The 15593-nt window shown below is 41.5% G+C and overlaps 1 protein-coding gene across 3 annotated transcripts in view; it reads left to right on the forward strand.

The window, feature by feature from the left end:
* MCM3AP (minichromosome maintenance complex component 3 associated protein) overlaps positions 1–15593 on the forward strand; it is a 248152-nt gene that overhangs the window by 216317 nt on the left and 16242 nt on the right. For all 3 annotated transcript variants that reach the window (XM_029606724.1, XM_029606728.1, XM_029606727.1), the window contains exons 23-26: positions 2736–2833; positions 4026–4416; positions 4742–4999; positions 14857–14986. In XM_029606724.1, the coding sequence (XP_029462584.1) occupies positions 2736–2833; positions 4026–4416; positions 4742–4999; positions 14857–14986 (877 nt within the window). The remainder of the gene's footprint in view (positions 1–2735; positions 2834–4025; positions 4417–4741; positions 5000–14856; positions 14987–15593) is intronic.

Below are 15593 nucleotides of genomic sequence, written 5' to 3' on the forward strand. Positions count from 1 at the left end.
CGCTACCGCCGCCGCCGCCCGCCCCCGCTGCCGCTACCGCCGCCGCCCGCTACCGCCACCGCCCACCACCGCTGCCGCTACCGCCGCCGCTGCCGCCCGCTACCGCCCGCTACCGCTGCCGCCCGCTGCCGCTGCTACCACCGCTGCCGCCATGTTTTTTGGTTTTTTTTGACGCTGCCTAAGACTGACGTGCTCGCCCGCACATGCGCAGTAGAGCTGCTCTCTACTGCGCATTTGCGGGCACGTCGGTCAAGCTTCATTTATCTAGTTAGATTAATATGGCTGCTGCTTTTCCTGGAATTGGTAGAAGAAGCAGGAACTATAGAAGGTAGTCGCTTTTGACTATAAGCAATTATTGATACTGTTAACAGGATGGAAAGAAAACATGTATCAAGGAGGATGTATATATATGGCTTTTTTTTTTTTTTGGCCAATGAATGTAGTTGTTTGATACAATAAAAATTGTTAATTGTAAAATTACAGTTTACAGAATGGTTAATAATATGGCAGTTACCAGGATCTGGTGCTGTTTTGTATTGTCCCTGTTCATGGCATACAGGGCTGGTGCCCCAATTCTGTTGGCCAGTGCCCTGAAGAGAACAGCCTTCTGCTTCTTGATCTGTTCAGCCCCTCCCTTCCTAGGCCTGAAGAGATCAAGAGGGAAAGGGGTGAGACTAGAGCTAACAAAATAAGGCAGAGAAGAACTATTCTGTTCCCTAATTCTGTCATTTCCCAGGGGCTGAGGCAGAGGTAAGAAATAGATGTGTGTAGGGGAGGGGAAACCCTGTTCATACCTATCTATGGGGTCCTATGTACTAAGCATTTTTCCCATAGACATAAAGTGGGATAATCCTTTATATTGGTCCTTTTGGCTGCATTGACATTAATAACAAGCAGCTGCTGACAGTAATAGTGCCATTTTGTTTTGCCACTTGACCAGTATTTCTCCTGTTCCCTTAGGGGTAGATTTTAAAAATTTGCGCGATCGCGTACTTTTGTTCGCGCACCAAGCGCGAACAAAAGTATGCTGGATTTTATAAGATACGCGCGTAGCCACGCGTATCTTATAAAATCCGGGATCAGCGCGCGCAAGGCTGCCGATTTTGGGCAGCCTGCATGCGCCGAGCCGCGCAGCCTGCCTCCGTTCCCTCCGAGGCCGCTCCGAAATCGGAGCGGCCTCGGAGGGAACTTTCTTTCGCCCTCCCCTCACCTTCCCCTCCCTAACCCACCTCCCGGCCCTATCTAAACCCCCCCCCCTTACTTTTGTTTCATGATTTACGCCTGCTAAAAGCAGACATAAATCTACGTGCGCCAGCGGGCTGCTGGCGCGCCATCACCCGACCCGGGGGCTGGTCCGGAGGCCTCGAACACGCCCCCGGGCTGGCGCCACACCCCTTGGCCCGCCCCCGCAACGCCGCATCACGCCCCCGAAACGCCGCGTCATTTTGGACATGCCCCTTTTACAAAGCCCCGGGACTTACGTGCGTCCTGGGGCTCTGCGCGCGCCGGCGGCCTAGGCAAAATAGGCGTGCTGGCGCGCATAAATCCAGACGGATTTACGTGCGCAGGGCATTTAAAATCCATCCCTTAATGCATGTTAAATAGAATGTGCATCTTAGAGAGAGGAAGAGGGCTGCAGTGTGTCAGCGTATGCAGGGTTACTTCTCTGCTGCCACTTCTGTTTTGTTCTGAAACTCAGAGTGCTGCTAGTGCTTCTGAGCTAGAGCTGAGACAGTTGTACAGCTGCTGACACAAAACAGGTTACCTAATGCATAAGATGAGGTTTCTTGAGAATCTAGGGAGACCAAATTCATTATCCATTTAGGTAGGCCCTTTCACCTGACTGTGGCAGTCAGATCCTATGTTTTGATGCAGAATTGTCCTTCAATATCTATATTTATTTATTTTTAACTTTTATATACCGAAGTTCCTGTATGGGATACAGATCATCCCGGTTTACAAGAAACTACAACTTCGCTCAAAGGCAGTACATGAAACAAGTGAATACAAGAACTGATACAGCTAGCACATAAAAACAAGTGAATGCAAGAACTGGTACAAGGAACTTAAACTGAACAGTCTATGGTATGATACGGTCCAGGGGACTGGGACAGGGAACTTGATAGGAGAGTTTATACAATTGAAGGAAGAGGATATCGTGTACTGGTAAAGGTTACGTAAATTGGATTATAGTATGCACAATTACAATGGGTGAGTGTACATGAGGAACTGAATAAGACTTTTGTTAAAACAAGGTCCAAAGATAAGTGTGAGTAAAATACGGACAGGGCAAGACTGATATTAAGCCCAGGCCACAAGATTGAAATTAAACCCAGGCCAAGGTTAGGTGTCCGGGAAAGCTTGGATGAAAAGCCAAGTTTTTAGGTTTTTTCTGAAAGCCGAGGGGCTTGGTTCAAGTCGTAGGTCCGGGGGGAGCGAGTTCCAGTGATGGGGACCTGCTGTAGATAGGGCCCGCTTCCTTAGTGCTGTTTTCACTGGGGGGGCATGCAGTGTGCCTTTGTATGCACTTCTGATGGGTCTGGAAGAAGTGTGTGGTTTCAATTGAATGCATCAACCTGTCTCATATAGTGTATAAAACCTCCCTTTCATATCTGTGTGCATTTGCCTACTTCACACACAAACCTTTCTTTTCACATCCTTGTACATAAATCTTCCCTGTAACATCAGTGTGTAAAATTTAGGGGTTTCATTTTTTTTTTCTGCTTGATTTTAAGGTCTGATGCTGCAGGATTTGATATCGGCCAAACTCATCTTGGACTATGTTATTGTTATGATCCCAGATTCTATCAATGACATGCAAGGAACCAACAAGGTAAGAACACAGCATAGGCCTCATGCCCTCACCTCCATTCAGGCAGACACAATTTCCATACTATGGAACTGATTTTGTGTTGACAACTCAGATTTATGCACAAAGGGCCTGATTTTCCAAATTATTTATATACAGAAACCCTGGTTTCTACATGTAAATTACCATAGGAAAATCAGTTTGGGGTCTATGGGCATAAAAGTATGCGAGGAAGGTAATTTCATATGTATTTTACATGCATAGTAAGTAGACATTGCATACAGTATTTTGGATTTTTGACACTATACATGTAAGTCCACATATACAAAATTACCACCACATGAGAAGGTATAATTTTGCATGGGTAAGCTGCACCAGGTTCCTCGGACACCGATTTTTCAAAGCAGATTTATGTGCATAAATCCGCTTTGAAAATTGAGGCTAAGGTCTGCGGGTAAAAAGTACTGCAAACTTTGGCCTCATGCAACTCACATTGACACAAAGTCCACAGGTACATTTTACCCACAAACTTTACACCAATTATCAAACGGAAAGTGCAAACATACTTTCCCTTTAAAAATTACCCTAGAGAAAAATGTACCAGCAGACATTTGCAATGTTTATTTTATCTTCCTCCACTGACCTGAACACTTCTCCAAAAACACTTCTCTAGGTGAGTAAAAGCCTGTGCCTTATAGAACAACATCTGTACTTTTAGCTGTGTAAATGGAAGACTTGTTTACTCAAGCAAATTGAAATTTACCCAGGAATATGGTTTTTGAAGATTGTCCTCAAATATGGCAATTAATCTGAAATACTGCAGGATTATAGCTATTTTAGAATAGATTGTGTAGTATGGAATCACAGTCACTCCTGCAGGCTGGTCCAGTAAGTTCAAATTCACCAGCATTTTAAGTAGAGATGGATAGGATATTATGAATCATAGGAGCGCCCAATCTGGATGTTTTTTTGGGGGGGTTGGGGGGTAGGTAGTTAGCTTGCCAACTTTTGAGGAGTTAAACCTTCATCTATTTTGTTTTATCTGTAAAGTTAAAAATAAGTGTTGACTACAATCCAGAAAATCAACCCATCACAAATTTTGAGTCTTCAGTCAAAATTGATGTCCTGACTATTCATTCAGAGGTATCTCTCAGAATCAGCTTCCTGGAACTTTGCTGTCACACAGTCATCTTCACTGCAGTATTTGTCTTAATAGGTTTCAGAAGCAGTGAAGTGGCTGGTATCTCGTAGTCCAGGACCACTAGAGCTCTGCTGTTACACTCTGCTTCAGTACATTGAGGATGGTGTCTATCAGGAGTTCAGTAAGCCCTTCTACCATGACCAGGCGGAGAGACGTCAAGCAGGCCTGCCTGCTCAGGACCCAAGTGCTATAATTGATCTCTACAATAGTGTGGTGACATTCCTGGCTGAAGTGGTGTCCTCTGAGAAACTCTGTGACCTATCTTGGCCAGTTACTGAGTTGGCAGGACCTGGGGGAAGTCAATTTCTGCCCCATCTCCAGTGGAACACTCCAGAGCACCTTATGTGGCTGAAGAAAGCTGTTCTCTCCTTCCAAATTCCTCAACTGGACCTTCCCCCACAAGGAGGTGCGTAACCTGGAGGGAATGGGGAGAATCATGGGGAATGGGGAGAAATCTATTTTAGCAGCAGTTTTTTTTTGTTTGAAGGTACCACAGAATCCTCTATGTTCTTTGGAGCACTTTTTTAGTTTTTTGTAGCTTTTGTATATATATAAATTGAGCAGTGTTGCAGGACTTCTTGCTACATATTTATTTATGTATTTAAAATATTTACATTCCTCCTATATTAACTTTGTCATGCATATATAGTTTTGTAAAATCTTTTTTTCTCCATCTTTTTCTCTATAATGTAATATTTTCTAGTCATAACCTACAGCCCATTCTCTTGCAGCTCCTTGGCATCTTGTCTGCTCCATGATTTTTCAGTACGTGTCGCAGATCCCCAGCTCCCCACAGACACTACCTCTCCTGCAGTCTCAGGTGGAGAATCTCTTGAGCAGAAGCTGTGCACTCTGGCAGGAGCGGCAGGTCCTGTGTTCCAGGGAGGGTAGTCTTCCTGTGCAGGAACTCCCCTGGGACGATGTCTGCTTACTCTGCATTAACCACAAGATGCAGGATTGGAAACCACCCAGACTGCCACTGATCCAAGGTACCATATCCTTCGGCACAGCAATTCCCTGACATCCAGATCCCTCCTCTTTTCCTAGACTGTCTTTTACATCTATATCTTCAACAACCCCATCCCTTACCTTTTCCTGTTTGTGTATTATCAGGGGGTCACTATACACAATCCTCTTCTTATTGCTGCTTGTCTACATTTCATTATGCACAGCATTTCTTACTACAGAATCTCATTAGTGATCTATCATTCATAGTCTCTCTCTCTCTCATTATTCCATATCCATCTCTCATTGGGGAATTGCTGCACAAAAACTTTCTGCTTATTTCTTCCTGTATATCTTTAATTAGAGAGCCATTGTGCACCTATTTCAGTTCATTCCCATATCCACCCTTATAGAGAGGGTAATTTTAGAAGACATTTATGTGGGTAAAACAGAGCCTCTGATTTATGTGGGTAAAACAGAGCCTCTGATAAAATTGCCCAAGTAATACACAGGTAACACTCTCCAAGGACAAACAGGATGACAGTCCTCACACATGAGGAACATCATCCGATAAAACCCGACACAGAAAATTTGTCAAAGTTTCTATAACTTTGACAGTGTCTTCACTGGACATGCCCACAATGCCATTATTTCACACAGGGTCCCTTCAGTCTTTCTTTTCTGCAGAACCCTTCGGTTGGGGTTTGGTGCCTTTCTCTCTTGTTCCTAGCCTTTTTGATTTTTTCCCCAGTTCACAGGATTGTATATCTTAGGGTCCCATGGTCTTTTCTCAATTTCTCTAGGTAATGATTTTTGGTCTGTTTTCTATGTTTTCTTTCACTGTCGTTTACCCTCCGTTTTGGTGTGCCATCTATGCCCACCAGCCATCAACCTACCGCCACCATCAAGTTCAGTTTTCCATCCCTTTTTGTTTTGGCCAAACATGTCTAGTTGGTTCCAGCAGTATCTCTGTTGCAGAAGGACTATGTGTATCATGAACACCCATGATAAATGTGTCTTTTGCCTGAGGGCATCTCATAATGTCCAGGAGTGCCACAAAATTGTGACCATGACCCTAAAAGGATGCTGGTCCCAACTGGAACTTATGGTTTGACATGGGGGGGGGGGGAACTATCAGTTCCCTTGATGTTGTCGGCCAATAGGGAACCTGGAGACAGACCACCATTTTATTCTTCCCTGTCAAAGAAGGCATTGGATTCCACCTCTTTAACTCCAGAATTGAGGAAGATCTCATCCTGAGTATTAAGGGAAGCTGAAAAAGCATAGGCATCGGTCTCCATCAGTGCCTGATGCCAGGAGTGGGAACAGTCTGGCACATGCTGAGAAACACCTTAAGTGGTCCCAAGGTGAGGAGAGCTCATCCTCTACATGTCAGGGGCTCACAACAGTCTATTCTTGTCCTGATGTCTGCCCTTGATCTGTGCTTCAGTTCCAAAGAAGATGTGGTCACCCCTCTCTGCCATAGGGATAGGGGCTTGCAGACTTGTTTGGCTGTGGGCCTTGAATCTCTGTGCAGAGTTGCAGAAAAGACCCATTGGCATGCCATATACAGGGGAGATTCTCTTCAGAGATAATCACTGTGCAATGCTCCAACAATTCTGTTATCACCTAAGACCTATCGTTCTCCTTCAGGAGATATCAGAGGCTGGGACAATGAAAGCCCTTCTACCTAAGGAGGCGCTATCTTCCGCTCTCTCAGTCCCATACAAAGCAGGCCCATCATGAACAACCGAGACAACAGAGTGTGCCTAAGCCCCTGTTAGCAACCATGTCAACACAGAGGATGGGGTTTTGACTGGATCACAGAGAACATAGTCAGGATTCCAGTACCCATGCTGGAGGACTTTCCGCTTAGGGGAGGAGGCTGCGGTTTTACATAAACCAGTGGCTCTATATAACCTCAGATGTGTGGATCTTCAGCATCATCAGAAGAGGGTACTGATTAAATCTATTGGATCTCCTGAAAAATCTGCCTCCAGGCCCCAGTTGCAGTCACTTGTCTTATCAGGAACTGCTTCTAACAGAGCTCTTCTCCCTCTTAATGGGCAAAATGGTCAAGCCTGTTCCACCAAGACAGAAAGGATGAGGATTTTACTCCAAGTGTTTCCTGATTCCATAGGAAACGGAGATTCTGTTCCATTCTAGACCTAAGGGCTTTGAACAGATTTATCAAAAGAGAAGTGCAAGATGATTTCCCTGGGCATCTTAAACCCTTTATTCAAAAAGGGAACTAGATATGCTCTCTCGATCTAAAGGATGCTTACATTTATTTATTTATTTATTTGAAAGCATTTGTTACCTGCCCCCTCCAACATTCGGGGCAGGGTACAGTAAAAACATTCATAATAAAAATCATGACAATAAACAAACAGCTAGATGGAACAAAGTTGGTGTTCAAAAGACTATTGGAAGGCTTCCTTAAATAAATTATTCTTTAATGCATTTTTAAATATCTTTGTATCCTGAGTGAAACACAAAGAAAGGGGAAGAGAATTCCAAAGAATTGCCCCAAACATTGACTGGGAACACTTGCGCGTGGAAGCTAGTCTGGCTACCTTAGGTGAAGGAAAATCCAGTAAAAACTGCCTGGAGGACCTAAGCGTTTGGATGGGAGTGTGAATTCTTTGGATATGGCTGATCCATGAGGATTTCAAGTTATATAAAAGGCTGTGAATGGAGATGGCAATTTTATACTTAATTCGAAAAGATATGGGAAGCCAATGTAAGCCACTTAAGACTGGAGTAATGTGGTGATGAATTGGGGTGTTAGTGATTAAACATGTGGCTGCATTCTGAATGATTTATAGAGCTCGGATGTAATTTTCTGGGAGGTAGGCATAAAGAGAATTATAATAATCAAGGGATGGAAAAAGGAGAGCTTGAAGAACAGTATGAAAATTATTTGGCAATAGCATGGACTTCAGGTGTCATAACATCCTTTACTTGTGGAAGGAGTTCTTAACTATATTTCTTATATTAGGTATCATGGGATAGAGAATGATGCCGAGATTACAGACAATAGGCAAAATAGAAATAGTGTAGCTCAAAAATTGCAGACTGTGGAATTGTGTAAGGATGGTGTTCACCTAAAATACTTTTTTTTGGTTCAAATTAGGAATTCCTTTTTTTATGTATACATATTATGCATATCAGCAATTGCATTGTACATCTATTTTAAAATTATAACTCAGATATTAGGGGTTTTTTTTAACATTTAAAGCAAGATGATTGGCAGTGAGCCGAGACCAAATAGATTGGAGACAGAAGCAAAATGAATAGCAGCAGCTCATGTGGAGTAGAGAGGAAAGAAAAATTGTATATCATCTGCAGGCAATTTATATGGGAAACTGAGATGCCCAAGAAGGTGACAGAGAGGAGTGAGATATATATTAAAAAGCGCAGCTAAAAGAGTCCATCTTGGGCAGGAGCCAAGGAATCAATGTATATGACCATCCAGATGTTGTAGTTACTAGAGTTCTTTGTCAGTTACCCCAAGTCTCATCCTAGCCTGTCACCTCAATTGGAATTTATTGGAGCTCTGTTAGATATGAGTCAGGCAAAAGCCTACCTTTCACAACAAAGGCTCACCACTGTGATGTCCACAGCAGAAAAGACAAATGTGTCTCCAAACATCAGCATGGGTCTTGTTGAGGTTGTTGGGCCTCATGGTATCAACAATGCATGTGAATCCCAAGGCATTTCTCCACTCAGGGATTCCTTGTCCTAGTGGCAGGACAGTTCCTGTCTACTCAAAGGAATCCCAGATTTCTCCTATACAAATTATCCTCATAATAGATGTATCTAACCTAGGTTGGGGAGCTCATGTAGATGGGCACTGCACTCAAGGCTCATGGTCCAGGTTTCATCTAATAAACTTCCTGGAGCCCCAGGCATTTTGTTATGCTCTAAAGGCTTTCAGAGATCAATTGTCCAACAAAGTTATCCTTTTTTTAAATGGATAACCAAGTGGTGGTGTACTATATCAACAAGCAGGGAGGTACATGTTCATATCTCCTGTGTCGGGAGGCTGTCCAGCTACAGGATTGAGCTATCTCTCAGCGGACGGGGCTCAGGGCCATGTACCTAGCAGGAGTGGAAAATATTCTTGCAGACAAACTGATTCAGTTTTTCAGCCCCATGAGTAGTCCCTCAATTGGGGGTGAGGTGATGGGGGGTGGACAGATCAGATCTTCTACCGCTGGGATATAGCAATAGTGGATCTGTTTGCATCTCCTCAGAATGTGAAGGTCCCGTTCTTCTGTTCCAGGCTGCAGGCACACACAAACTAGCCTCAGGTGCCTTTGCCCTAGATTGTACATGTATCTTCCAATCCCTTTAGCAGCAAAGACTCTGTTGAAGCTCAAGGAGGATAGGGAGATGATGATTCTCATAGCTCCCTTTTGGCTGAGATAGATCATTTTCCCACTGTTCATCAGGGAATCGATCAGATTGGGGACTTTCCCAGATCTTATCACTCAGATTAAAGTCATATTGCACCATCCAGACATCAAGTCCTTATCCTTCACTGCTTGGATGTTAAAAGGTTGACTTTGCAACCCCTTGAGTTATCTGACGATATGTCTTGAGTTCTTTTAGCTTCAAGATAGGATTTGACTAGAAAATCCTATGGATTTAAGTAGAAGAGGTTTTAAATAAATAAATGAATATCTAAAATCCACAACACACATATAAAATAGGCAAATATAAAGAACAAATAAAACCAACACAATGTAAATTACTAAAATCAAAATAAAACAGAACATAAAAGAACTACACTGATTAAAAAGCATTGCTAAAACAAATCCTGCTTTGTGAGTTACTGGAAGAGATACCAGCAAGAAAACTATAAAGACCCTACATTGCACAATATTGTTAGAAGAGATTCTAGACCAAGTTAGTCTTACCAAGTGTTTCTTTAAAAATAAAAAGTTTTCACTGCATTTTTTTTTTTTAAGTAGATGTATCAATCAGGCTCTATAGCTTCAGGAAGTTTATTCCATAGAGATGAACCAAGCGAAATGAAGGCACTTCCATCAGAGACTTCTTAGGTGAGCAAATGACATAAGGAGGTTTGTAAATCCAATCCTAAGAATGGAATTAATTCATTGCACTTTATATTACTAATCAGAATTTATGGACTAGCATCTCAATTTTATATGTAATGCACCATGATACAAGGAGCCAATGAAGTGACTGAAAAACTGGAGAAACATGATCGCAAAAATTAAGACCCATTAAAATTCTTAGCACAGAGTTCTGAACTGTCTGCAAGGCATATAACCTACTGGGTCGGAGTTCAACAAGGAGTGAGTTATAATAATCTAATCCTGTAAAAACTAGTGCCGGAAAGACAGTACGAAAATCATTCTCAGATAACAATGGCTTAAATTGTTTTAGCATCCTTAATTTGGCAAACGGTCTGATCATAGCTTTAATCTGAGGCTTCATGGACAGAATGGAGTCCAAAATAATGCAAAGATTTCTTTCTTTCCTTCTTTTGATTTATATTCCACCTTTTTGACTCTTCAAAGTGGATTACATTCAGGTACTGTACAGTCACATGGTAACACTTTACTGTTGATGCCAGCTACATTGAAAGCTATAGGAACATTGTCTAGAGGACATCCACTCAGAATCAAAATTTTGGTTTACTCAGGATTGAATGCAAGATTGTGAGTCAATCATGCCAGAATAGTAGAAAAACAAATATTAAGTAACTTACTTAGTTGTAGACCATGAAAGTTTAAGTATAAAAAAATTAATATCATCTGTGTATAATTTAAAATGAACTCCCAAGCCAGCCAACAACCTACATAAAGGTGCCATATACATGTTAAATAATACTGCAGATAATGCAGAACCCTGGAGAACTCCTGTTGTCAAATTCCACCAACTAGAAAATAAATTAGAAAATGGTAACCTGTTGTTCACAGCCTGTTATAGATGATTTAAAAAAAAAAAATCACAGAAAAATGACACCGGAAATACCAATGTCTAAAAGACAAGTCTGAAAAATCATATTTGAGTGTCCAATATAGCTAATATATCTATTAATACTATCACAAAGATTGTCCCTCTGTCAAAACTACATCTTATATATCGATACTAGATAAAAGCAGGGTTTCTATATTAAAAGGTTTACAAAACCCACATTGAAATTGGTCTAGAACTGTGTTTTTATCTATCAATTAAATCATTTAACTGAGATAAAACAACAGACTCTAAAATCTTTGCTAAAAAAGGCAGAGTTGAAATTTGAGAATAATTGTAACTTCAAGGGTCCAGTTAGGACTTTTTTAAAATAAAGGTTGAACAGAAGCCTCCTTCGGTGATGATAGAACACACCCTTCCGTTAAAGAGAGATTGACATCCTTAGCTATGGGAATACTTAGATCATCATGTAAAACTTTGAGCATAACTGTAGAATAATGATTGAATGAACAGAAAGAAGGGTCGCGCTTAGAAATAACTTGCTGAATTTCCTTACTGGAAACAATGGAGAAGGAATCACAAAGGAGTCAGCAAGCTAGAATCTGTTAAGGCAGGGCAGCTGGTTGTTTTTTTTTACAAATTTTATTCTTAAAAAACAGAGTAAAATTCTCATATGGTTTGGTATCACATGCAATATCTCTATCCATACAACTAGATGGGAGGAATAGTTAATTTACACTTTAAAAAATGAATTAGTTCATGTGTGGTGTGAGCAGAAGACCCTAGATACTTTCTCCTGCCCCACACAAAAACTGCTTCAGCACCTTCTACATTTCTCTAAGTCTGTTCTCAAGCCCAACTCAGAGTTCACCTGAATGCAGTTGGCGCCTACCATCATATTTAGAAGGGTAAACCTACCTCCCTATGACCTTTAATTGTCTGGTTTATGTGGGGTCTGCTTCACTTGACGTCTCCCATCATGCCTTCTGTTGTGTCTTGTGGTTCTATCTCAGCTAATGAATGCTCCCATTGAGCCACTGTACTTGTGTGCCCTGAAGTACCTGACTTGGAAAGTCATGTTTATGGTGGAAGTGATTTTGGCACACGGGGTCAGTGAGCTCCAGACTCTAGTAACTTATCACGACAGAGTGGTGTTATGCAATCACGCTAAGTTTATGTCTAAGGTGGTGTTGGAATTCCATCTTAACCAGTCAGTCGTCCATCCAAAATTTTTATAAGCCATATGCCCACCAAGGTGAACAAGCACTGCACCATTTGGACTGCAAGAAAACCTTGGTCTTGTACTTGGAGTGGACCGAAGCTTATAGAAAGACCATTCAACTTTTTTTTCAATGGACACAAACAAGTTGGGGATAACCATTGCCAAACAGACTATATCTAATTGGCTAGAAGATTAAATCTCCTTCTGTTATGCTCAAGCAGGACTGAATCTGGTTGGCCTTGTCAAGGCTCTCTCTGTTCCAGCCATGGCAACATCAGTGACTCACCTGCGATCACTCCCCATGAGGACGATCTGCAAGGCTGCAATGTGGAATTGTCTCCACATATTCACATCCCACTACTGTTTGGACACGGATGATCAGTGTAACAGTAGGTTTGGCCAGTCTGTTCTTTGGAATTTGTTTGAGGTGTAGAACCCAACTCTTCTCTCTCCTAGGATTTGTTCTTTTTGTTCTAGGCTGCCCTCATAAGTTGTATAAAAAATAGAAAAAAAACATTTGTTGCCAACAAAAATATTGTTGTACCCGTTGGCACTTTTGTTGTCTCCCCTTTTTCATTTGGGGGCAGCCTGTAGCTAGGGATTCCTCATGTGTGAGGCTGCCATTCTGCTTATCCTCGGAGAAAGCAAAGTTACTTACTCATAACAAATGCTCTCCAAGGACAAACAGAATGGCAGTCCTCACGAAACCCACCCACTCCCCTTGGAATTGACTTCTCTGATTTTCTTTAAAACTAAAATATAAGACTGAAAGGATCTTGTGTGGACATTTGATATAATGACATTCAAGGGTATGCCCAGTAAGGCACAGTCAAGGTTGTAAAAATTTGACATACGTTTTCCATGCTGGGCTCTATCAGATGATGTCATCCATGGAAGATGTAATAGAACAAATCATTGTTCCAACTCTTGTCACATCCTTCCAGGAAGGATTAGTACAATTGAAATAAGTTATTACTTTCTGTGGAGTGAAAATATCACCTGTTATGCAACCTTAAAAAAGTTCCCCATTGTTCAAGTACAGGTAAATGTAGCAGGTCTCATCTATGTATAAGATCTGTCTTTCATAAGAATCTATAGCTCCAAATCAGTTTTCCAAACCTTGGTGAGCACGCCCCCTATCTTTAGTAAAATGACAATTGTAAATATTGCAGGTTAAACTTTGTCATAAATTTGACCAGATAAACTTGTTGGTTCTATTAGTCTTCTACATCATTTTCCTTTACCTCCAAAGGCACAGATAAAGGGCCTAAACTGTGATGGTTTAAACAATTCTACTCCATTAAAATTTAATCTTTTATTTCCTCAAAGAATAATGTAGTTCCCATCATATACAAATAAGTATTCTACAGCACAGATTTTTTCTCAATTTAATCCTGAAAATCTTTTGACCTTAGATCTAAGGCAAATGCTGGATTATGCCTGAGTTTAGATAATAAGAGTGGTGTTTCACAACTTTTTCATGTCCAAGTCATATCTACATTAACAAAAATGTTGTGTAGCACACCAGCCTCCACAGAGCAGGCAGTGCAGACATTTAGATGACTTGTATGGCAAAAAGAAGAGCTAGAAAAGCAATGAAATACAAAGGGAGTGAAGAAATATAAACCGTGACAAAGGACCATAAAAGTGCAAGAGAAGGGAGAAGTCCATTTGGTGCAGGTAGACAGCTCGGTTAGTTAACTTGGCTATCACATACGGCTGGCTTCCAGTGCTCCTTTACTGCTACTGTTCCCAGTAAAGTGAGCCACATCTAGTGCTCAGTGCGTGTGCTTACTCAGCATAGGGATAAGACAGATTAGAAGACTTCAAAGATGAAGAAGTACTGCATGCAACGTGTGCTGAACAAAATGGGTCCCAGCTATCCATGGCCTGTGGGCTGCTCATTAATTACCACACTCATGTTCTCAGAAATGAGCTCATATACTTTTTTTTTTTTTTTTTACCAGAATAATTTTTATTGCAGGGAGAACACTTTACACGCACAGGGACCGTATATAATAAAACAAAATGAACAGTCCAATAGAGAAACAACAACATGAGAGCTAATACAGAACAACAATGGTTCCCTAAAAAGGCGTACCGGTACTCCCCAAGCATTTTTGCTTTTCCCCCTTTTACTGTTACCCCCCCCCCCCACTCTGCCCGGTGCCCCCATTCCCAACTCCAACCAAATGGCTGGGGGTGGGATAAGGGAAGCTCTTATACTTTTAAGAGCCACTACTGGTGCCTCTTGTTGGTGCGAGGTGTTGAGAGCAGAGCCCAAATACTGGCCTAGATATAAGTATCGGGCAGCGGTCATTTTTCCATGGCACACTTGTCCAGTTCTGAAGAGACACTACCGTTCCATGGCACACTGGTTGGGAAACACTGGAACAGACAGAGGTTTTATGCTGCTTCCCTAAATAACTGTTTATATATCCTTGACAGGAGTTAAATTATACTGGAGATAATCGGGATATAATTTCCCAGTACACTTCTTATTATCTCAATGATCATTTCCAACAGACTATTGCTGGGTCAGTACATCTCTAACACTCCAGTTTTCTTTCTGTTCATTTACAGGCACTGTTACTGATAGGGCAGCTGAAGACCATAGTTCTTACTCCCTGATCTTCTCTCTTTCTCCATTGCATATTATATTTTAAATTGTTACATTCCTTGAGCATTTTGAGAAGCATGAAATAAATAAATTACTATTCCTTTCAGGCACAGTGACTAGCGACAAGCAGCTATATGTGTATTTCTTCAAAGAACATATAAAGAATTTTCAGCAGCCATTATCATGGGAAGAGGCCCAATGTCGCACTCAAAGAGAGAAGCAGTTGGTTTCTGGAAGGTTTGTATGCATATGTACCATTCAGCGTATGTATGGGTATGCTGGACTGATTTGGTGTAGGCATTCTGTGATCATATATAAGGTGTGGTGGATATGTATAGGTGCCATGTGCCTAAATGGGGTCTGCTAGTGGGAGGTGTATGCAGTTATACTCTGTACAGTTTAAATTATATAAATTATATGTTTATTATAATTATGTTGTGTGTGTATGTAGATAGGGTGTAGAATGTCTATGTATGGCAGGTCTCCGTGTATTGGATATGCGTCTGTGTAAGATGCACTCAGGGCTGGAAAAAAATCCTCACATGCCTAGACTTCCAGGTGCTTAAAATTCAGCATCGGCCACCAGGGAAGGCAAAATGTTGGAATGGTCATGGGCCAGGCAGAGAAACTGCCACTGGGAGTCAGGCCTAGTCTGGGCGAGTTGTTGTGCCACAAAAGGAGAGAGATAGGAATGGGAAGGAAAGGAGGATTAAGGATGAAAGAGAGAACAAAACATATCAAATCAAAATTAAAACAGCAAAAAATGTAAGATGATGATAAGCCAAAAAAAATGCTAAATATTTTCCCCTGGCTCCTAAATATTTTGACAGGCACTTAAATCTTC

Source organism: Rhinatrema bivittatum, chromosome 6 (assembly GCF_901001135.1).
Source record: "Rhinatrema bivittatum chromosome 6, aRhiBiv1.1, whole genome shotgun sequence".
NCBI classification, from domain to species: Eukaryota; Metazoa; Chordata; class Amphibia; order Gymnophiona; family Rhinatrematidae; genus Rhinatrema; species Rhinatrema bivittatum.